The 24,380-nt window shown below is 33.2% G+C and overlaps 3 protein-coding genes across 7 annotated transcripts in view; all 3 read right to left on the bottom strand.

The window, feature by feature from the left end:
• Positions 1 to 24,380, bottom strand: part of LOC149477485 (myrosinase 1-like) — a 305,300-nt gene that overhangs the window by 221,421 nt on the left and 59,499 nt on the right. The window lies entirely within an intron of this gene.
• LOC149477489 (myrosinase 1-like) lies at positions 226 to 9,520 on the bottom strand. Of its 4 annotated transcripts, none has more exons than XM_089710493.1 (11): positions 9,377 to 9,520; positions 6,728 to 6,831; positions 5,022 to 5,169; positions 4,220 to 4,386; positions 3,227 to 3,487; positions 2,878 to 2,966; positions 2,497 to 2,644; positions 2,129 to 2,292; positions 1,529 to 1,678; positions 698 to 786; positions 226 to 461 (listed from the first exon to the last, which is right to left on the bottom strand). In XM_089710493.1, the coding sequence occupies exons 2-11, from the start codon at positions 6,807 to 6,809 to the stop codon at positions 242 to 244; spliced, it is 1,518 nt and encodes a 505-aa protein (XP_089566619.1). In that variant the 5' UTR covers positions 6,810 to 6,831; positions 9,377 to 9,520; the 3' UTR covers positions 226 to 241. The 4 variants fall into 4 exon arrangements, with proteins under 4 accessions (XP_089566619.1, XP_089566618.1, XP_089566617.1 ...); XM_089710492.1 differs by lacking the exon at positions 9,377 to 9,520 and adding an exon at positions 9,248 to 9,366; XM_089710491.1 differs by lacking the exon at positions 9,377 to 9,520 and adding an exon at positions 8,553 to 8,584.
• LOC149477488 (myrosinase 1-like) lies at positions 13,154 to 21,230 on the bottom strand. Its single transcript, XM_089710519.1, has 11 exons — positions 21,133 to 21,230; positions 20,039 to 20,142; positions 18,248 to 18,395; positions 17,713 to 17,879; positions 17,114 to 17,374; positions 16,689 to 16,777; positions 15,777 to 15,924; positions 15,198 to 15,361; positions 14,581 to 14,733; positions 14,057 to 14,148; positions 13,154 to 13,610 (listed from the first exon to the last, which is right to left on the bottom strand). The coding sequence occupies exons 1-11, from the start codon at positions 21,168 to 21,170 to the stop codon at positions 13,310 to 13,312; spliced, it is 1,665 nt and encodes a 554-aa protein (XP_089566645.1). The 5' UTR covers positions 21,171 to 21,230; the 3' UTR covers positions 13,154 to 13,309.

The raw sequence follows: 24,380 nt of genomic DNA, 5'->3' as shown, positions 1-24,380 counted from the left end.
TATAGATTATGAAATTAAAACCACTTGAAAACATGTTGTCATTTTCATGACTGCGACTTGCACAGCTCTTCTCCGTTTTGAGAAAGGACCTCCTTTCCAGTAGGATCGAAGTGGTAAAATTTAATCGCTTATTTTAACCAAGTCATAACTTGCACTAGATTAAAAGGTATATTATCAACATTTCAACTGAAGTGATCAATAAAACGAGACAAAAAAGAACAATAATAATTTAGAAGATCATTTATTTTACACTTAACCAACATAAAATAAATAACAATATATGGCTGTGAAGACTTTTTGCGTTCGAGTGATTATTATAATATTTTCTTTTATGTCTTTTATTAGTCGGGAAATCTGTTGTTCTGGTTTTGATGACATTTTCGTAATAATGCGCAGACGCACGTGGTGTTCTTCTTCGCTGAGGATCATTGAAGTCGACTTTGTATAACCCGTATTTAGTTCTGAAAATTAAAAATAAACAAAATTTTCTAGGTGATTTATCATAACATTATGGAAATCTCGCTTCGATAGGTATCGGATATAGTTTTGCTGTTTTTGTAGTTTATTCTCTTTTAACCATGGACAAAATTCAATCTTTCTCATTATATTATAATACTCCAATGAGGCAATGCACAGGCAATGAGTATATTTCACTGTGTTGCCAGTTAGCAACAATTTAAACTTAACTTAAACTTACTTGTAACCAAAAAGCCATTCAAAGTTATCCATCAGTGACCACACAGTGTATCCTTCTACATGAATACCTTCTTTAATAGCAAGGGATACCTAGAAAGATAGTTGTTATTAAAAAATGTACCTACGTCAGAACAGAAAATTAAGATAATATATGAACATATTCTTGTTAAACTTTTCATATTCATAGCAGTTTAGTTTCGGTGGTTTCGGTAAACACATTTTTTCAGTTGACTAGTTACCTACCTATTTGAAATCAATATTGAGGATTTTTACACGCTTTATTACACGCTTTATATTAGCTTCACCTGTATGTTTGTAACCGACTGTATGTTTGTAACCGACTTCTTTGGGCGCGATTTTGACCCACTTTAAACGGCCCTTTGTAGATTTATTGAGGACCGATGACAATACAATAATTTGATAAAATTTTCTATTTTTTATTGTTCGGTTTTCTATGAAAAGCGTGTTTTTTAGTTTTTTTAAACTACATATTATTTTACTGCATACATAGTTAGTTACGTAAATAGCGATTTGTAGGAAAAATAATTTAACCGATTTGGTAAGACAAATTTACACATACTACAGTTCTTGTGCAATACAGGGCGGACGTTTTCTATGGGTCCTCTAGGGAAGTTCCTGAAATCTTTAAATGGAATTCTATTTCTTTATAAAAATAAAGGTAGGTATGTTTCCCTTCAACAAATTTTGTTGTCTCCAGTATTTCGAGTATAAGTATAGTTTGAGTATAAGTTTAGTTTGCCCATTGAAAATTTCCATCCTGTATACCTATTATGAAATTTTAACGGAATAACTAAATAAATTAAAGTGTTACCTGCTCTAAATAGCTTTTAATAAAGGCTATTCTGTCTTGGTCATTGTCATCACTGCGACTTGCACAGCCGTTCTCTGTTATCAGGAAGGTTATATTTCCGTATTTGTGATGAAGCCATTCCAATTGCTTACGAATTCCTTTAGGATACATCTGGAAAAATTGTTTTATTTGAGATTAATTAATTCATTTGCTATCAACATAGAATAGGATAAAATCTTTTCACGATTGAAAGTTATCGTTCCACCTAATCTAAATTAGAAACGATCTTCACAATTTGGGTGTAAAATACATAACGAAAGAGTGAATTAATAATATTGGAATATTTATTTGCTTTAGGTACTGCAAATGAGAAGGATAAGAATATTTAAATGTAAACAAAAACGGCTCACGTATTTTATAACTTATTGTTACCTATAGTTGTATACGTCGGTAGTAGGTAAGTATATTATTATTAGTCTGTGTCTGTGTGGTGCCTGTAGACTAGGATAAAACCACAGGATAAAACCTTTAATGCGATATAAACCCGGTAAGTAGCCTTAAATTTAAAGAAACGAAACTTTATCTTTTTGCAAAAGGATATTCCTTTTTTAAAGCACTTACAACAACATCATCAGCATCAGTAGTGGGCCATGAATTCGGCGTTTCCAACACAGCATCCAACTCCGTGGAGCCGTAGAAGATCCATGGTCCAGTTTCTTCGCCTGGTCGTCTTGGGCGAATAACACGACTCGTGTAATGATTAAGTCCGTAATAGTCATAAGTACCTGTTAAATAAAATAATGTGTCCAGTTTATAAATTAAAGACTTTAACGGATTTTAAACGGGATTTATTCACCGTGTATGTCGTACAACATACAGAAAGACTGATTAATTGTTTACGGATATGGTAATTATTATGGTCTGCGTTGTCTGAGATTTTAGAGGTCAGCATATAAGAAATAAAAGACATCAAATAAAACTTTAAGTACCTCGTATAAGTTCAATTTCTTCAATACTGAATGAGGGTAGTCTTGATTCTGGATAGCCCTGCTTCTTGCTCAGTATTGCCATGTGCTTCTCGACACTTGGTGGCCATCCACCCTTTTTTGAATATATCGGATGGGAATAACGACCAGCCTGGAATAATTAATATTTAATAACAAGGATTGAAAATAAATTCATACAAATAATAGATATTTAAAATATAGTACCTACTTACTGTTGCTTTTAGTAGGTACAAAATACGTTTGGTAATAATATAATAAGATTTTTTTTATATTGTAACTAGTTAAATATACCTCAATCGAATTGGGATGACTTCTGCAGTTGTATGTATTAAATGGTATGTAAAATAAATAATATAAATTTACCCCAAATTCCCTGGCGAGTTCTGCCAAGTTTGCGTGTTCTGGAGAAGCTGGTTCTATCCATACTGGGTTATTGGCTATCGATACTCGACCTGAAATTAAAATGCTTATGTAATAAGCAATTTTTGTTGCTCGTACAACAATAAATCATTTATTTATTTATTTCTATTATTTTAATTACAAAATTAATTCTAATGGTTCATGTGGCAGTGATGATTATTACGACGACTGTCATTTGTCACGCAATAATCCCATTTTTTGTTGCCGATTGCATTTAATTTATCTAAAAAGACATATAAGTATGTATTTAACGACCTCATTAACTCCGACTAACAACACATATTATAGGTACCTTTGAAAATCGGCTTGTATTCTTCATCATATATTCTCCAAGCCTTGGCATGTGCTAACAGGACATTCTTATTACACAAATATGGTCCCAGGACGGGTTCCCTTATCATTGGAGGATACATCCCAGTGCTGAAAATGTAGTCACACAGTATGGATGGTTCGTTGATCGTGAGCCAAGTCTTTACTCTGTCAGCGTAGAGGGAGTAAGCTACTTTGGCGTAGTTGGCAAACCAGTCTGCTATGAGGGGGTTCACCCAGCCACCTGAAATAAATTACTATTGTTTTATATAATGCAATTAATGTAATAAGATTAAGTGACCTGCACAAGTTCTCTCTTACAAAACATTTTATAAAAGTCTATATTGATTGATATAAGTGTAAGTAGATGGAAACTGTGTAGTTGTTTAAGTTTCAGTGTAATATTCAGATAGCACGTGAACATAGTCGCAAAGTGAAATCAAATAGCCAATAAGAGTATGGTAGGTATTATAATCGCATCAAATGAAACTTTACATATGATTATAAAGTGCGTTACTATTTACTTAACTTTGACGCCATAGATTCGTTTTCAAAAGACATGAATTATATTGTAGGTACAGGATCTTTATACTTGTCACAATCTCACTAAATGTAAAATACGTCCAGAAATAAATATGTGACTGCAAATAGACAGAACGTTCCTTAACACCAAGTTTTGCTAATTATTTCTCATCTTAATTCTTAATCTTAATAATATTATAAAGGCGAAAGTTTGTATGGATGTATGGATGTATGGATGTATGGATGTATGGATGTTTGTTACTCTTTCACGTAAAAACTACTGAACCGATTACAATGAAATTTTGCACACATATAGAGGCTAACTTGGATTAACTCATAGGATAGGTTTTATCCCGGAAATCCCACGGGAACGGGAACTATGCGGGTTTTCCTTTGAAAATGCGGGCGAAGCCGCGGGCGGAAATCTAGTCTTACATAAAGCAATAGTACTTACCAAGATCTTGCAGGGTCTGTGGAAGGTCATAATGGTACAGAGTAATAACAGGCTCTATGTTGCGTTTCAACAATTCATTGATCAAGTTATTGTAATATGCTACTCCATCTTCATCGATCTCATTTGCGAACGCTTTTGGGAGTAGCCTGGACCATGATATGGAGAATCTGTAATTATATAATGTACTCTATAAATAATGGTTTGATATAAGCCATCGGGTATATTCTTTACGGCGTCTCTGACGACCTCATTACTTTATGATGACCGTGCAAGCAGTTAGATGAAAAGTAATGAAGGTTGTTTTTTTGTAGAGCTAAATTTTAGTGTACTTAATTACTAAAATATTTTAGAATAAAAAAAGCCATATAAAGGTGAGGATGATGTAAGTTTGCCTACAAACAAGTCAATAACTGCGTTAAAAACAACCGACTTCAAACTTGCACTTGCAACATTTACAAACACAGACAAAAATGCTCATAAAATAAAAACTACTGGGCCTAACCGAATAAAATTTTTATGGGACCAATTCGACACCATCCCGCATCGAACAAAAAAAGAATCACGTAAATCGGTTCAGAAACCACGGAGTAATCGGTGTACATACATAAAAAAAAAAAAAAACATACCGGCCGAATTGATAACCTCCTCCTTTTTTTTGAAATCGGTTAAAAATAATCAATAACACGTGTTGCATAATCTATCAGACTGTATGATTTTTGAGCTTTTACCAGAAGCAAAAACTTCTCCAATAATTTTATTTTACCCATAATAAAAACAATTTATATTATGATTGAAAATTTACCGATAAAAATCAAGTCCTAATTCTTCAGCCATTTCAACATCTTGTTGCCACAAATGGTAGGAGTCACACGCTATGTCCCCACTGCTTCCATCGACCACTGTATTGCTTGAGCCGTGTGTAAATGTATCCCAAATGTTACGACCTTTACCTGAAAGCCAATAAATGTTTACATTACGCTGTATTTCCACTAGAGATGTGTGGAGGTTGTGTACCGAGGTGAAGAACCAATAGTACCGCTTCATTTATAAATAAACTAGCTTACCGCCCGCGGCTTCGCCCGCTTTGTCTAAAGCCTAATAAATTAGGTATATACTAAAACCACAGACTAATAATAATATACTACGTATACAACTAAAACCTTCCTCTTGAATCACTCTATCTATTAAAAAAACCGCATCAAAATCCGTTGCGTAGTTTTAAAGATTTAATCAAACAAAGGGACATAGGAACAGAGAAAGTGACTTTGTTTTATACTATGTAGTGATAAATAAATATTTCGGGACAATTTTCACACTCGGCACGATCTGATCCCATGCTAAGCTTTCCCTTGTGTTATGGAAACCAGATGGCTGATAAACATACATATATAATCCATATTAATATTATAAATGCGAAAGTAACTCTGTCTGTCTGTCTGTTACTCAATCACGCCTAAACTACTGAACCAATTTGCATGAAATTTGGTATGGAGATATTTTGATACCCGAGAAAGGACATAGGCTACTTTTTATTGCAAAATGTACCACGGGCGAAGCCGGGGCGGACCTCTAGTTTTAAATAAATACTTAGGTACATAGATAATTAACACCCAGACACAGAGCAAACATCTATGTTCATCACACAAATATTTGCCCCGAGTGGGAATCGAACCCACGACCTGGCTTGGAAAGTTGGAAGGCAGGGTCACTACCAATCAAGCCAACCGGCCATTCAAATTTAGCGTTTGAAGCGATACTATTGCTTCTTTACAAACACATCGCACATCTCTATAGAAATAGAGCCTGGCTACAATAAAAAATTCATAAAAAATAACTGATTGAATAATTCAACCGTATGATTCAGATTGTTTACAATAGACAGTATGTATTATTATAGACACATACCTATATTAAAAGTTAATAATTAAAGAATTCAATTAACACACCTATTATAAAATACCTATATTATTCAGTGATAATTCTTTGCGTCTCGTCACATCTTGTGATGTAATAGGCAATAGCTATCTGACTGCGGCTTTATCCGCAAATACAAAAAATTTTGTATAAATTTTTTAACGCCGCTGGAGCAGGTAAAAGATTAAATATATAAACAAATTAATATTAAAAAAAATATAAACATAATCCTTTTAGCCGAATAAATGTTTTTTTATATTATTTAACATATCGTATTAAAATTTTAGTCAATTAACCCAGCTAAAAGCTAATTAGAGTACCTTGAAAATTACCTAAAATATTCAATTTGTTCTAGAAACCTACATTTCAAAATCATGTCAAAAACAAAGATGCAAATATTTTTGGTCTTACCACAAAACAATAACACAGTCTAACTTTAAACCAGGGATGTCACTTTAATAGTTGTCTATGGGAAATACGACAAAACCATATTATAGAGAACCCGCGCAGCCGCGCAGTTAAACCACTAAACCCTGCATAAAGGTTTTTGTGGTAACTAAGACAGTTTGCTTTTCTAAATAATATATTTCTTACCAGAAACATTCCAACCCCCTTCTATTTGATAAGCTGATGTCGCGGCGCCAAATTTGAACCCTGGTGGAAACGAGTGGGCCATGCATTGTGCTGTGCAAAGGACGCTGAAATTTTGTGGTGTTATATTTTAGTTATTAAGATAAATGATTAATTAATGATATTAATAATTAATAATAATAATTTAATAATTTATTTGGAAGCAGATTAATATTGTGATGTTGAATTGAAACTTTTTTATCGGGGTTGGACAAAAATTTAGTGTAACATTTTTGCGTTACGCCGTACGCGTGACATTTTTGCGTTACGCCGTACGCGTGACATTTTTGCGTTACGCCATACTCGTGACATGTTTAAGGCGTTACCCGGCAATTTCGACTATGTTCAACCTCTATAAAGTCTGGTACAACATAAAGCACAATACCGAAAATATATATAAAATAAAATAACTTTTTTCCAAAGTTAATAGATTTCTAGAAAAAAAATGTGCCGTGGTCATCGATTTTTCCGCAAATACTCTATAAACTTCGTAACCCGCTGACTTAGAGCTCTGAAAATTTTATGTTTAATAAATTATCAGTTACACAACAGTCCCTGACGAGGATTTTTTGTTTCACTGATTGGTATCTTTTTAAATACAAAATGCGAGGAAAAAAGAAGGTGCAGCGGGAGAGGTTTGAGATCCGTCAAGTATGGTCAAGGTTATTAGCGCATGTAGCCTTAAGGTCATAAAGAAGTTTCACTTCTTACGTGTGTACTCTAGTACACGCATACATTTTTTTTCTAATACATACCTAGAAGCTTTAATACCTAATACCTATACAGTATACAGTGCTGATGGTCGCCACTTTGAACTACTTAGGTACCTATATAAAATTTAATTTCACAAAACGATATTTTTAAACAGTTACTTTCTCTTCAGACATTTATTAAATCAATATTTTATAGTTAATTTCAAGAATTGAAGTAAATTCTAGTTAAAAATTAACGTTGACAATTATCTTAAATCTTGAGGATTTCTGTAGTTGTTAATATGTAGGTAATTAACTATTGTTTCTTTGAAGCATGTTAGTCTCAGGAACTACTGGTTCGAATTTACTTTTTTTGTGCTCAATAGTTCATGTGTCGAGAAAGGCTGTAATTTCACGCTACCTATAGGTACCTATAGAAGCGGAATTAGCAATAAAAAAAGACGTGTGGCACTCGGGGACTGCCGCGGTAAAGCTATTGGCATGACAATGCCTTCAAGCCACACCTCCGTGTCTGTCGGAGTGGGGAGCGTGAGGTTTTTCGTTACGGAATTATCTATTCGGTCCCCGCGCCCAAGGCCCGCGATAGAAGCTATACAATAGCTTAAAATGTTGAAAAAGCGGGAAAAAATTAATTTTGAGAACAGAGGCATGAGTCAGCAAGTATGATATTTTTATTTCTAAAGATAATATTATGCAATGTTTAATTGTACTTATCTCAATTATCACATTTTGGAAGTGTTTATCAAATGTATTTTAACGCTTACTTATTCGTTATGTTTAAATCATATCATCTCTAAAATTTATTTATTATAAAATAAGAAAAGTAACTTTTTAGATAACATTATTAACTTTAGAAAACAAACGAACTTCAAATAAATATTTAACCAAATTCACATAAACCGGAAGAATAAATATTTATAGATAAACATTATTCCCGAAAATCTGTCTACTGCCATCTTCAATTTCATCAAAAACCATCTTGTCATTGTGTAGTAATAGATACACGTTTGAAATATATGTAAATAAGTTAACACTGAACTAATTTAACGCGGTTAACTAAATAATTTTTAACTAACCTGAACACAACCAGTACCCGGAAGGACATGATCACAACTGATTATTTATATTAAATAATGTGTGAACTTAATTTTTAATTATAAACATTATATATAGTCCGAGAGATGCTGAATTAATATAATACTAACTTTTTTATTATACAACATATTATGTACATAGTCTAAGAGATGTTTAGTTTACTTAGCTTTGCAGTTACCAATATAATGGCCGTGAGCCAGGTCCAAATTTGGTTCATTATTTCCTCTCAAGAGATAATTCGTCAGACGCATCAGAGTATAATACATATTATAAAGCCTCGTGAACGTCAGCTGGCGTTCGGTTGGGGGGGTGAGCGGTTGTAGCCTCCCACGCACGTAGGAAAAATATACATTCATTCATTTCCTCTCAGCTAAAAATTTGTCAAATTGTAGCTAACCCAATATCTCTACAACAGTTTTTGTACTCTTTTCATTAAAAGAGTACAAAAACTCATTTTAAATCAACTACAAATCAATCAGTGGTCAAATTGTTAGAAGTACCTACATAGTTCGCTCTCATTATTCAAATAGACATATTAAGATATAAATTAAGCATATTTTGTTTGTTTGTTTATCTATTAAACTAAATAGCTATACAAACAAAAGCGAGCGTTGACACCTTATTACGCCTCTCAAATATTTAAACTCATTAGAATTAGAATATAATTTCTAATTACCCATAAAAATCAAGAACTAATGCGACGTTGCCGCTACGTTGTTGGTTGTAAACTTTAGTATGTTGAATTTATAGCTGTCTACAAGATAAGCCATTCACGAAAACTCATATATTGTTACATAGTACCTACACTTTGTAAATCCATTTGGTATATCCACACAGAATAGCACAGACTTATTATAATAAAATCTTTTTAAACCGTCATTACTGAGCCATATTAAATAAATAGGCATAATAGCAAAAACCTGAGTAATTATCTCTGGTTATACGCGCGTTCGTTCTGACAGTTCGATATTGACTGACCCCCTCTCTAGCCCGGACATGCCAAGTGATTGTGTAGTAACCAGAGCAAATGTTCAAATACCCGCAAATCTACAACTACTGTACACTACATAATACAGTAGAACTCCAATTATCCGAATTAATGGGGACCGGGACCCATTCGGATAATCAAATATTCGGATAATCGGATTTAAAAAAAAATATTGCCATTGGGGAGAATAAAAGCTACGTTTTGATATTGCACTATTTTTTTATTGAATTAAATGAAAGAAACATGAAATTTTCACATGTTTTAAATATTTTTGCAATCATTTTTCTTATTTCCTCTAGTGAAAACGCATCTTTATCATCATCATCCTCTCCATATTCTTGTTAGGGGAAGAATAATAGCGCACTTGACTTTTTTTGGACAATTTTTTGTGATTCGGATAATCGGCGATTCGGATAGTCGGAGTTCGGATAATTGGAGTTCTACTGTATAATGAAGAATGTTATTTATTGTTTAGTGGGTAATTTTTGTGGACAAACGGAGCGAGAATCGGCTACCGACTAAGCTCCATATATAGAGAGAGAAAATGAGAATTAGTACAAAAAAAATCCATCAATGTAATTCCAATGAATTACATTTTTTGTGCATTCCTACGTGTGCATCACACGTGCACACACGAAAAAAAATTATTAAGTATCTAACTATGACTTTTTTTGTTGTAATTATCAACATAATATATTAATACAATTAATACAAAGAGATTAAATACACTGAATTAATTGCAAGATGTCAAATTAATTTATATCTTGAATTTATCGGTTACTTATTACCACTAATCTGGTTTTATCGTATTTCGGTTTAAAGTTAGACTGTGTTTAAATTGTTTTGTAGTACTAGGCTATAAATTAAAATATTGAATTGTTTTGTGGTAATACCATTTGAATTGAATACCAAGGGAGTTTTAGAAATGTATTACGATTAGGAACGTTTATATTCAAAGTTTAATTACAAAAACAATTCACTCAAGTTGGAAAAAACTTATGTTGAGAAATATTGTTTTTTTTTAAACTATAACTATTATGTATTAAAAATATGTAACACTAGTGGTCCGCCCCGGCTTCGCCCGTGGTACATATTTCGCAATAAAAGATAGCCTATGTCCTTTCTCGGGTATCAAAATATCTCCATACCAAATTTCATGCAAATTGGTTCAGTAGTTTAGGCGTGATTGAGTAAAGGTGGGTTCCCACGGCATGTTTGCTTCACAAGCATTGGCAGACGACAAGCGCTTGTCGCCATCCGTCGCGATTTGAACTGAGCGTTCCCACGGCATGTGTGCGTATGGCAAGCACTGGCGAGCACGGTAATACCTAATAAATTTTCTTTTTTTTTTAATTCAACGATAGGTATATTTCCATGTGAGTGGGTTTTTATTCGTAACCAGGCATCATTAACATCATTTCTATTTTTATATTGAGGTTTTGAACAATTCCATAGAGCTGGTTCATTTTCGTACAAAGTTAAAAACTCGAAAATAAGTTCGTTCGTCCACTCTATCAGCACGTGTACTCGCATACGCGGCCGCAGGTGAAATGAATGATTACAACCGACGCATACGCGCTACAGACGGCACGCGCCACACCGCACCTTTGATCTTACCGACTTCCAATGGATAGCACGGGCCTCGGCAGACGTCCACAGGCGCACCGATTCCCATGGCATGTGGTGTGGTGTGGCGCGGTCGGGTTTGTGAAGCAAACATGCCATGGGAATCAGGCTTAACAGACAGACAGACAGAGTTACTTTCGCATTTATTATATAAGTAAGTATGGATTAATTACTGTACATGAACTAAACTGAAAAAAAATTACTCCTACCACAGACTAATAATAATATACTACGTATACAACTCCTACATATTTCTTCCCATATGAATTGATTTCGTTTTTTTTTTACATTTATTAAACATCGTTAAAGTAAATCACGTTTATTACGCATATAAAGTATTTTTTAAGGACGAAGCTTCTTAATAGTTTTATTTATTATATGACTTAATTATACCTTGATCAGCATATTAAAGATCCCATTATTTTCGTAATAATGAATCAACAACCCATTTAAATTCTTTAACGACCTCTAATAGACTTGTGGCGTGTTTTTACCCACGAACGTAACTTCTCTAGAAACCAATTTTTTTCTGGGGATACCAGAATATAATTAAGAGAAAAATAATAATAAGTCAATTTAAATCGAGTACCTTCTGTTTACCAAAAACAACGCCTTTTAGTTTTTACAAGAATATGATGCATGTAAACAATATAGCTAACTATTTGCTAAAGTATTGATATACCAAAAAAAAAAATTAAAACTAGGGGAAGTTTACCCTGCCTCGAAATTCTGGAAAGGAAAATTAGAACATTCCTATGAGAGCAATGCCCTTAGAATGGCTCTCCATAGTGTATAATTTTAACCCTCTACTACCTGACCCTAATTTCTTATACGTAACTACCTACTTGGAGTCTCTCAGACTCCCATACTTTGAACTCTTAATAAACAAAAACTATTATAAATGAAAATAAATTAAAAGAAACATGCTATAGCTTGAACACTTCTTTATTTCTTAAAAGTAAAAAAAATACATATAACCTTAACCGGCTTATACTTAAAAACTACACTTTTTTTTAAAGTAAGCAAAATGTTTTCAAAAATTTTTACACTTTTAATAAATGAGATCTTTAAAAAAACTAACAAAAATTAGGAACTCTCTTCATAAATTGTTTAAAGTTTAGTAACTAATCAACATGATGTGACACAAATTTTTGGCAAAAAATAATTTTTTTTATAAAATTGCAAGGCTCAAACTTTACAATTTTTCCCGGCATATTGAGCACGCCGTGTAGGAGCACTGCAGGCATGTAGGCTTCTTATATATGAAACACAAGTACTGCGTCTTAAGTTTTTTTTTTTCGGGTCACATGTGAAGCAGTACTTGCGTATTGCCAACTTTTCAGGTGCTTCATAACTACATCCTGCATCTGCATCTCTGTATCAGATGCAGAATCACAGGGAAGAACACAATTTTCTTCAATATCTTCCTCGTGTCCACTGCACAGTTCATCAAAACATTCTTCTTCGTTCGAGGAAAGGTCCTCCTCCAACCAACGATCAATATTTTTATCATTCGAGGTCATTTTGAACTAAAACAGAAAAAAAAAGTTTCATGAAAAAGTCACGTAACTACCTACCTGGAGTCTCTCAGACTCCACGACATAGTTTTTTACTCACCAAAACACAGCGCGCGCGCGTATGACCTCGACGAGTTCAGGGGCGGTACTGCAGGCAGAGGGGCGACCGGCGAAGGTACACGGACGCACACCGTTCAAATACATTTGCTTGTAAAGATATAGACAAAAATAAGACTGCTGGAGTCTGAGAGACTCCGGTCAGGTAGTTGAGGGTTAAAATTTAAATGAAAATTTATTATAATGTATCGACGTATCGGAATTCGGAAACATGACAAAAAATAATCGAACAGGACAGGATTTCTGTTTTTTTTTTTTTGTTAGAAAATTATAAAAAAAACGTAGTTCGTAATCGTAGTCTCAAATAGGGTCTTAGGTTAAATAAAACACCAAGTTCTGATATCAATAAATAATTATAATTCATATTATATTTAAATTTATTCATTCAAACTTTACATCAGCAAACCATAACGATAATTATTTACATAAACTGTCTTTTAATTTGATCATAGAGACCTCCAAATTGATGTGCGTAAAAAAACATAGACACCTAATTATTCGCGCCAACTAATGCCATCATTTTAGCCCCCAATTTCATAACTTTTACAATGCATCGTCTATTTTCATACACTTCCTTGAAAAAGCTAACGCTCTCTCCCATGTTAGGGATCGGGAAATTCGGTAGAGATTGCCTCGTAGCACGAATCACGCTTTCTGATTGGTTGAAGCAGGTACTTGGTACATCAAATGTGTTGTGTTTAATCACACAAGTATAGTACTTGGAGGACAATCGAGGTATCCTTTTAAGTTCTGGGTCGTCCATGTCAACTTGGTAAACACCAAATCGTTGTCTGTGAAAAGAAATATGTCAATGGAAATGTGGTAGCAGAACTTCTTTGCAACTTAAATAAGTTCAAAACAGATTGAAGATAGTTCGTAAAGATTTGTGAATAAATAATAATCTTACTGCTTATACAAACACATAAGTTTATGTGTTTATGTTTATCAGGGAATGTCTGTTACAAATTTTTGCATATTGAATCTGGATGAAATTTGACAAATTCAAGATAGTCTATTCCTAACCAGAGGCAACTTGGCTTTTGCCTTTTATAGCGTGATATAGTGTAAAAATATCCTTTAGGCTTATTTTTAATACTTATCCACCATTAATTTAAATTTGTGTAAAATTTCACCTCGATCTGATAAGCTGCTTTTCAGAAATTATAATAAACCTCCATCCATCTCCACACAATGTTGCATGTAAAATATTATTGTCAACTATGCTATACATACTTACGAGAAACCACTTGCCCACTCGAAATTATCTAACAGGGACCAGAGCGTATAACCAGTCACATTCACTCCATCATCCTCTATAGAACGTTGGACCTAAGGAAAGTGATATTGTTAGTACATATAACTGTAAAAGAATGCAATTCCTCTTCACCGTAAAAAAAACATAGGCCTTCTTTGAGCTTTCATGCTAAACGTAAACTTAAATCATAAAAGTACCTAAGTTATACGGCAAACTATAACGGGAGATATCCTAAATATACAAACAATCCCGAAATCCGAATACCTATGCATCTTTATCGAGAAATAAAATATGTTTCTATTTTCTGAATCAATATTTTTTTAGGTAAAGACGCGGATTCTAATCCCGCCTCGTCATCGGTTTTTTCAAATTATTTCAAAACATCTCAATTATGAAGTATTTTAATCCTATAAAACTTATAAATATCCATCCATTCAATAGTTCTAGCGTGTTAAAGTTACAAATAACTTTTTTTACAAATGTTTACACTGAACAAGAATGTTTACCTGTTCCAAGTGTTCTCCAATGGCAACGACCCTATTATAGTCATTGAGCTCCAGCCCAGAGGTGGGGTAGCCATGTTCTGTGATGAAGATCTCCCAATCTCCATATGCTTTTTTAATCCAGCTCAACAGTTTGCGCAGGCCTTCAGGATATATCTACAATATTTTTTATAGGATAAATACAAATATACAAAATAATGACCATGCTTTTCGAGGTATAATTAACTTTAGGGAAGTGTCTGTTGCCTTTAAGCACAGTATTACAATAAACGAATTTATCATGCTTATATTCCCAGATTCGAATGAAATACTTCTATAAATTACATTTTTTTTTAAATAAAATCATTAAATTCTGTTATTTGTGAACCTTCTTATGTGCCAACAAATTTTTAAAATACCTTTTTTCAATTCTCTAATAAAAACTGATCCTGATCACAATATTACAATAAACTAACTTGCAAAAACAAAAGGAGGAGTAGTTCATCTGCATGTATTTTTTATACGTGTTCAAATATATTGTGCTCTTTGGCTTACTTATTTGATCTCATTTGTAATTTTCTGTGGAGCACAATAAACAATTTTTGTGTTTTTGTTTGTATATTTTGATTTCTATTACTTACATATACAAGAGGTGAAGAGCTATAATAGCCATCAGCCGGAACTTCCATCACCGCATTCAGTTCTGGCGATCCCTCAAGGAACCACTGGCCTATCTTCTCACCCGGCTTCGCTTGTCGTATCGCACGAGAGGTATAGTAGTTTAGTCCAAAGAAATCTGCTGTTCCTGTTAAAATAAAATTAAAATATAATGTTACATGTTTAAACTCTCCTATGTCTCAAGTTGGATCGAACTGCACATGGTGTGCGAATTTTATTATAATCGGTTAAATGGTTTAGGAGTCCATTGAGGACAAACATTGTCACACGAGATTTATATATATTTTAAACTGAACTTCACCACGTTATGTAATGTATAGGATAGTGCTTTACCGTTTCCTCATGAAATAAGGAATTTTAGAAGTTTTCTTTGTTGATAGGCATCATATTTGTAGAAATTATATTTTCCTTGTGAGCCGTATTTGTAATACTGACTATCTTGTTCTATTAGATTACTTTATTATTATACACAAACCAAACTTATCGGTATGTTAAAAAAAATCGAGTTTAGGTAGCTCAAACTTGGTTAAAATGATATTTACCTCTTATTAATTTTTTCTCTTCTTCTGTAAGGACAGGTAATCTAGATCGTGTATGTCCCTCCATGAGACTGATCTTCAACATTAGTTTTTCTAGTTTTGGTGGCCATCCACCATCTTTAGAAAAGATCGGATGACAGAATCTACCTGCCTGTTAATTATAAAATAAAACGTAATTTAATTAATTAAAACCACATATTTATTACACTTCGAGGAATAAAATGAACTATTTATTTATTGTATAAATAAAATAAATATTTACATAATACGATAATTTAATTTAATTATTTTGATTTTGAATTCCACTAAGAAATTCTTTGAAATCTAAGTGCCTATTAACGTATAGGTATTACTGATCAAAATTATTATCTACTAGGGCTTGTGGAGTAAACACGTGTAGAGTTAGACGCTTGGCTCTACATTTGATCTTAGAACTTTTTCCGAGTACAAGAGAGTCTCGGCGATTGAATAACGGTTAAATAAAAAGCTTTCATAATTTAATATGAGTGAATTTTCAAGGTCCCGTCATGTGAGAGAGACGTGTTTAGCTCACGCCGCTCCATGAGGGTAAGGCATGGCAGGCTCTTAGCTAGTTTGGGCCCGGCGACGGGCTGCCGCTGATGGGGTCACGGATTAATTCTACCTATACCCGTAGCCCTCTCGTTGATGCGGCTTAACGGAACGCAGTGGGGTTTTGGTCGGTAGAAATCCGACATAACCCACGGCCAGTTCCCCGTGGGTATCTATGCAAGATTTCTGCACTTTAAAAAAAAAGGTCTCGTCATGGTAATACTGTCACACCACGTAGCTAGGCGACGATTTTAGTATCTTCGAATCTTGCAAAAGAAGTTTCACTTCTGACAAATGTGCTCGGCACACACGCTCTTATTTTATATGAAGCAAGAAGATTCGTACCGCAAGTTCCATAGCCATTTCAGCGACCTCCTCATCGTCTTGTGTTAGCGGCTCGTACCATGGCGCCTGATTTGGGATTGATATGCGACCTGCAAGATTATTGTAAAAAAACCTTCAGGTTGGTATGATTTATATATAAACATAATCATTTCTACGATTAACTTTGTTTCAATGTTTTCATAAGTGGACATGTGAAATCTTGCTGTTTCATTATACAGATATAACAGATATAAAAAGATGTGTAGTGCTTGTACATAAATTGATATCGATAGATTTTAATATTGGGTAACTGTGGTAACTATCTTGAATTTTAAAAATATATTATATTTTTTTAATTTTAAGTTATTCGGAATTATTTTCAACTAAGTAGCATTAGTTTACGATTTATCAATTATGCAATTATCGGATAAAAAAAACTTGATTACCTCCACTGATCTGTCTAAACTCCTGATCGAATATCCTATAAGCTTTCGCATGAGCTAGAAGTATGTTTTTGGTACAAATGTAAGGTGCAAACTGGTCCTCGATAATCCCCGGAGCAAATGTCCCAGTCATATACCCAATATCACATAATATTGAGGGTTCGTTTATAGTTAACCAGGTTTTCACTCGATCTGCGTATAATTCGAACACTTTTCTCGAGTAATCTGCGAACCAGTCTGCTATGAGGGGGTTTGTCCAGCCACCTGCAAGAAAGATAAAAACATCATGAAGAAATATTTTAACTTGCTAAGAAATCACGAATCAATACGGCGAATCCATTATTTCTAAACCACGAATCAATACGGCAAATCCATAATTTTCCACGTTGTTACGTAACTAAAAGTTTGTAATATGATAATTCTATTTTCTATTTTTCTACAATGAAGAAAACATTTACAGACTCGTCGGACGTCGAAAAACATACTTAATAAATTGAAGATTAGCTTAACACTTTTATACTGAGTGAAGAAATAACTTAAATTGCGTGATTCTTGCGATATACCTATCTCTACATTTCAATAATTTTTGAACTCTTTATTACCCATATCCTGCATCTTGACAGGTAAATCCCAATGGTACAGAGTCACCACTGGTTCAATCCCAACTTCAAGGAGATGGTCTATCAGGTCACTGTAGTATTTCACACCGGCCTCGTTTATCTCATTTGTGAATCCCGTTGGGAAGAGACGAGTCCAACTTAGGGAAAACCTGAGGGGTAAATTGTATTTTAATTTAGGTCAAAAGTAAATTTCGCACCTATTAGTAACTTAAAATACGTGAAAACTCAACATAAACGTTTATTGAAACTCAATCAGCGTTGTGGAGTTTGCCTCTGCCACATTATGCTGAGCCAGGGCCTTTTGTAGCCACAATGCAAGCGATTTAATTGTTGTCAGAAGTTTTGTAATTTCGATTGTTATCCTATGCTATTTTATTTTTGAAAATTTATTGCAGGTATTTTTTTTATTGTGTCTTATAATGTAAAAACATATCATTGTGTTGGTTGCAATAAATCTTTTTTGTATTGTATTGTATTTTATATATAACTAGTAGTACTTATAATAAAAATATCTAACCTATAGAAATGCAGTCCCATCTCCGAAGCGATCCTCACATCTTCTCTCCACTTGTGGTAAGAGTCCGTGGTGACGTCACCGGTCGCGTTGCCTTCGATCCGCCAAGGCTGTTCATGAACGAAGTTGTCCCAAATGTTTTCACCTTTACCTGCAAAGATTTTATAATAATTAGAGATGGGCCGAATATTTATTTTATATTCTGTATTCGGAATATTCGGCAGCTTTACCGAATATTCATAATCGACCGAATATAATATTCGGCTGAATCACCTAATATTCGGCAAAGTGTTAAGTGATACTCAACGTTTTTACTTTTAAGACCCGTGTATTATTATGATTTGAGAGTACAGTGTAATGAGGTAAGTATTTTAGAGTGTAGCTTTCTGTTTTTTCGTCACTGAAGCTTTATTTTTAATTAAAGTAGGTTGGTAAAAAGATAATAACTTAATGCAATATATAAGTATCAAGCTGTACCGAATATTCGGTTCGGTGAAAGTTTTACCGAATATTCGGCCGAATGTTCGTATTCGGTGAAATCTATGTTCACATTGGGGTCATACTTAGATAGAAGGCTAACGACATGTGTAACGTGTTACGTAATGTGTTACATTGTAATCGATGGCACAACAGTTAGATTTGCTTAACTATATTTATTGATTTGCCATAAAATAGGTACTGGTAAAATAAAAATTTAAATTAATCTATACTATCCTACTACTATTATAAAGGCGAAAGTTTGTATGGATGTTTGTTACTCTTTCACGTAAAAACTACAGAACCGATTACAATGAAATTTAGCACACATATAGAGGGTAACTTGGATTAACACATAGGATAGGTTTTATCCCGGAAATCCCACGGGAACGGGAAATATGCGGGTTTTCCTTTGAAAACGCGGGCGAAGCCGCGGGCGGAAATCTAGTAACATTATAAAGCTAAAGAGTTTGTTTGTTTGAACGCGCTTATCTCAGTAACTACTGGTCCGATTTGCAAAATTCTTTCAGTGTTAGATAGTCCATGTATCGAGAAAGTCTATAGGCTACAATATATCATTACGCTAAGACCAACAGGAGCGGAGCCATGCGGGTGAAACCGCGAACCGCTGTTAGTAAAAAAGATAGAGATAGACATTTCATTTATTCATAACAAAATATTCGGTACTTCTTTGCACATTTTGTTAGGTACAAAAGAAGGGAATGCAGGAACATTGTTTTTTTCGTATTATGACCTTCCCTTCGAAGAAGGTCGTCTAATTCTTGGAATGAATACATGTTTAGTGATAATCTTAGTAACCAAAATAAAACAAACAAACGAAGCATTCAAAGCCGGCTAAGCAAACTTAAGGAAAACATGCAATATAAACGAAAAAAATAATATCTCAGAATTAAATAAGGTTAAAGACATTTTATTTTCATTATTTATTATTATGAATAACTAGCTGCTCCCCGCGGTTCACCCCCGTGGCTCCACTCCTGTTGGTCTTAGCGTGATGATATATAGCCTAATAGCCTTCCTCGATAATTGGGCTATCTAACACCGAAAGAAGTTTTCAAATCGGACCATTAGTTACTGAGATTAGCGCGTTCAAACAAACAAACTCTTCAGCTTTATAATATTAGTATAGATAAGAAGCTCTACATTTACTATACCTACTTAGTACTTATAAAAACTTGTAGGGCAGATTTACTAATAACATTGTAATGCCAACGGAGGTGCCATGGTCGTCTAGTCTGTCTACCTTCGTGAATCAAATATTAAAAAAAAAATTATAATATTTTAAAAGATCCTTACCATCTTCATCCCAAGCGCCTTCTATCTGGTAGGAGGAGGTCGCTGCACCAAATTTGAAATTTGGCGGAAAATTACTGGAACATGCTGACGTCAGCAGTAATGTACTGTGAAAAATTTGTTGTTATGTTTGTTTAAGAGGTTTATTGTTGTTTTTTGTAGGTAGTCCTAAAGCAATATGTTTTATGAAATAAATATTTATTAGAGCGTATTTTTCTTTTATTTCTAATCGTACAGCAAATACATTTTAGATGTAAAACATTTTTTTTCACGTAAAGTATGATAAAAAAGAAAAATATAAATTGTTTAGAAATTAGATTCTTGTGTTAGAGCTGGCTCATATAAGAATTTCCGCTGATAATATAGATACCTACTCTTGGTACGAGTAATAGCAATTAAAATACCTTTATACAATGTTCAATTCAAATTATGAGATCTATATCTACATATTTATCTGCCAATAACTTCTTATAAATAGTAAACATTTGTGTTTTTGTAATGTTTTCAAAAACTACTGGACCGAGTACAAAATTTCTTTCGTCAGCAGAAAGCTACATTTTCTCCAGTCACAGTTTATATCGTTTTTATACAGTTCTATAAAACAACAAAAAGATAAATATTTATTTTATTTATATTGATTGTTCTTGCTATTACAGTAGCTTATTAGCGTAATTATATGTAGCTATTGTTACCTATCTTTTTTGTTATAATTCAAAGATAACAATATGTCTGTAAATTATACGTGTTAGGTATATAAACTTATACGTAATAAAAGAAGCTAGCTTTCCGCACAGCTAAAAGCGTGTAATCTAGCGTGTGTACTGAGCAGACGTGTCAGAAGTGAAACTTCTTTGACAAGATTTAAAGATACAAATCCCTTACTCCATGACGTGACAGTATTGCCATGACGCGACCTTGAAATTTTACTCTTAACGCACCTAAAGAAATTTCACTACCAAAGTGGCCTCCTAATTAACACAACACACAAAAATCATACCATTTAATTGCTCTGTTGTGACGGGAAAGACACACAAACAAACACACTATCATTTAAATAATAAACATACATATTTATAATATTAGATAGCAATGATTACCTTATAACGATCGACACAACCACATTGAATGAACACATGTCGGAAAGTAAGCGAGATGCTAAACGAAATTTCGTTAAATTTACGTGTTAATCATTTTTATTAGCTTTTTACTGTAATCTTAGTATATAAGGAAGTGCGTATAGCCCGTTTTATGTTGAGTTAATCTGACGATTAAACCAACCTACTTCCATAGAGATTCCTAATAATGTTTATTGCACCTTTCTTTACGAGCGGAAAATAATTAGTCCAAACCTTATCTAATCTGTGCCCAAACATTAAATAAAACTATTGTGGAAAAGCTAGCTCTTTTATTTTTCTTTTTTCTATCATAAAATGTATCTAGACAATGTAAAGCCAACGTTCAAATAATGTATCTATAAATACAGAAAGTGGAAGTAGAAAATAAGTGTTATCAATTGATTAAAATATATATTTATTTATTATTATAATTTAATAAAATAATGATTCGCTTTATAGTTAACGTGGTTGTGAGCAGACTGAACTTAAACAGCTATAAAGTATAGACTCAAGAACTCAACGCATATTTTAATTAGGTATAAAAAATACCTATCAGATGTTAATAAGTATGTAAAGGTAAATACCTTTATATTTATTATATACTAGCGGTCCACCCCGGCTTCGCCCGTGGTACATGTTTCCGTTTTTTTTTTTTCATAAGAACCATCCTCGTAACTCAAGGAACAGATTCCGCAGCGCACGCGATGACAGAATTTTTACTAAGGAATTTTCACACCTTGGGTTACATTATTGCATTTTTGGTAACGATCTCTAATTTTTTTGAAAATTCAATATAGCCTATGTTTCTCTGTGAAGATGCAGCTTACTAATGGTGAAAGAATTTTGAAATCGGTCACTGGACCAATTTCAAAATTCTTTCATGGTTTTCACGCATAAACTACTGAATTTATGCGTGAAAAGTGAAAACCATACACACATACATAATTACAAACATTTCCTCTTTATAATATTAGTATAGATTACCTTAATAACATAATATTTTACTAATGTAAAGTATTATATTATCTGTAGTAAGTAAATAATGTAATTACTCTTCATTAGTTTTAACAGAGACAGATAGTATAAGCCTATATTACTTTATTATTTATGTAATTATTGGCTTATTTTATATTTATTACTTTGCGTACTAGCTTTCCGCCCGCGGCTTCGCCCGCATTTTCAAAAAAAAACCCGCATAGTTCCGCGTTTTTTCGTGAAACAGTAACAAACATACACACACACATCCATTCTCACAAACTTTCGCATTTATAATACATATTAGTATAATTTAGTACCTAGGTTTAGTGGGAAAGATAAATTAAAATATTAAAATTAAAAATACATGATTTATTTAGAGCGTAGGCGTAAGAATCGTGCTCGTTTAAATTGCATAATTTGATACAGTAAAATCAGCTGATTGAAAAACTTGAAGTTTATTATAGTTTTTATGGTCCAATCAAAAATAAATATGTACGGTATTTGTCTACTTCGTTAGTCTTTTAAGACCGGCTACAGGTTCAGTGACACCACATTCTAGTCAAGCAAAATATATTGAAAAATTTCTTATTTGGAAATAAACACTAACCATATTGCACGCCTCATAAGCGAAGCGTTGAGGTGGGTACTACTGTCACTTCGCGCAAAACATCTGATTTTTCAAACTTAAAATGTCTTTATGTATCATACATTGCACTTGTAAGATAATACATACACACACATATTAAGAAAAAACACTATTTTTAACGTTCATGATATTTTTGATGTCATTTTTGTTATTTAAACTAGTTAAAAAACAGTTTAAAAAAGTTCTGTCTTGGACGTCCGTGTGTCTGTATGTGCGGATCCTTTTTCTTGTTAACACGATAGCGACCGAAATACTTTACTAATCGAGTCTTTTTTTTTCTCTTACGCTTGAGTATGCTCAGGAATAGAACCCTTTCATTTTTCAGGGTCTGATTCGATGTGGTTTAATTGTTATTAAATAAACAAAAATAATAATTAATAAATATTTATTTAAAAAAAATTATGAGGCGTGCACTTTTGGATTTTCCAAATTATTTGCTAATTATAATTATTTAAACTGACGATTTAAAAGTACCTACTCTTATAAGCCTTGATTAATAATTAAATGTTTGAGTTTGAGTAGAGACATAACTTTATGACGTGACTCAAGGCATGCTTAGTCGAATGGTTGATCTCAAATGCAATAAATGGATATAGTATAAGATCCCACCGCAGGATTAGTGCGTTCATGGTTTTTTTGCTAAAACTGAAATTTTATGTATATTTATAATTAGGAGAATATATATCGACTGGGTTGCCAGTAAAAATATGGCGGCTAGCATTTATAATTAATTTTTTTCTAATTGGTTTTTCGGAAAACCTTTCGTTCACTTGTTATTTATATAAAATGTAGTCTACATCATGGCAAATCATATAAAGATTCTCAAAAATCACGGTTGCCGTCTTTCACCTGGCCGCAACATCTTCGCAGACTGGTGCAAACAGGTTGATGATTTCGATCCATTTATACGTTCATAACGCACATTTATGAATCAAATATCAAATTAAAGCTATTCTTTTCCGTCAATCACCTATAAATAAGTAGTGAACGAAATGTTTCCCGAAAAATCGATTAATTTTTTTTATTACAAGTGCTTGCGGCCAAATTTTGACTGGCAACCTAGTCGATATATATATATATTCTGCTAATTATAAATATACATAATAGTTTGGTTTTAGCAAAAAAAAAACTGTGAATGCACTAATCCTGCAGTGGGATCTTAGACTAATACAGAATGAATGAGGAAGGAAAATCATTGAACGATTGTAAATAGTTTTATAATTATTGTTTCATAATCGAATATCGATACACGCGTAGGTCAATGATACAGTTTGTATAAGGATTGAATCAGATAAATTCTCATTTTTAGAAAAAGAAATTAACAATGCTCTTCAATTCTTCATACATTTTATAAAATCGCGATGGTGATCTATACCCATATTATAAAGCTGAAGAGTTTGTTTTTATTTTGTTTGTTTGAACGCGCTAATCTCAGAAACTGCTGGTCCGATTTGAACAATTCTTTCGGTATTAGATATATTATCATCACGCTAAGACCAACAGGAGCGGCGCAATGCGGGAAGGGCGCAGCTAGTTCATAATATAAAAATATTTTAGCATCATACTTCCAAAATATTGAACCGATTTTAGTATATTTTATCTCAAT

This window comes from Colias philodice, chromosome 25 (assembly GCF_061535455.1).
Source record: "Colias philodice isolate Cphi_HAF_F1 chromosome 25, ilColPhil1 Martin Lab GWU primary, whole genome shotgun sequence".
Taxonomy (NCBI): Eukaryota; Metazoa; Arthropoda; class Insecta; order Lepidoptera; family Pieridae; genus Colias; species Colias philodice.
This window is presented reverse-complemented; position numbering and strand designations above follow the sequence as displayed.

Excerpts from the sequence above, each read along its gene's own strand:
- LOC149477488 (XM_089710519.1), bottom strand. The coding sequence starts at position 21,170 with ATGTGTTCATTCAATGTGGTTGTGTCGATCGTTATAAG. Across the intron at positions 20,143-21,132 it reads GTTGTGTCGATCGTTATAAG|TACATTACTGCTGACGTCAG; the intron begins GTAATCATTGCT and ends AATTTTTCACAG. Across the intron at positions 15,362-15,776 it reads AGAGAAAAAATTAATAAGAG|GAACAGCAGATTTCTTTGGA; the intron begins GTAAATATCATT and ends TTATTTTAACAG.
- LOC149477489 (XM_089710491.1), bottom strand. The coding sequence starts at position 8,581 with ATGTCCTTCCGGGTACTGGTTGTGTTCAG. Across the intron at positions 4,387-5,021 it reads TTAGGACTTGATTTTTATCG|ATTCTCCATATCATGGTCCA; the intron begins GTAAATTTTCAA and ends ATATAATTACAG. Across the intron at positions 2,967-3,226 it reads ATACAAGCCGATTTTCAAAG|GTCGAGTATCGATAGCCAAT; the intron begins GTACCTATAATA and ends TTTTAATTTCAG.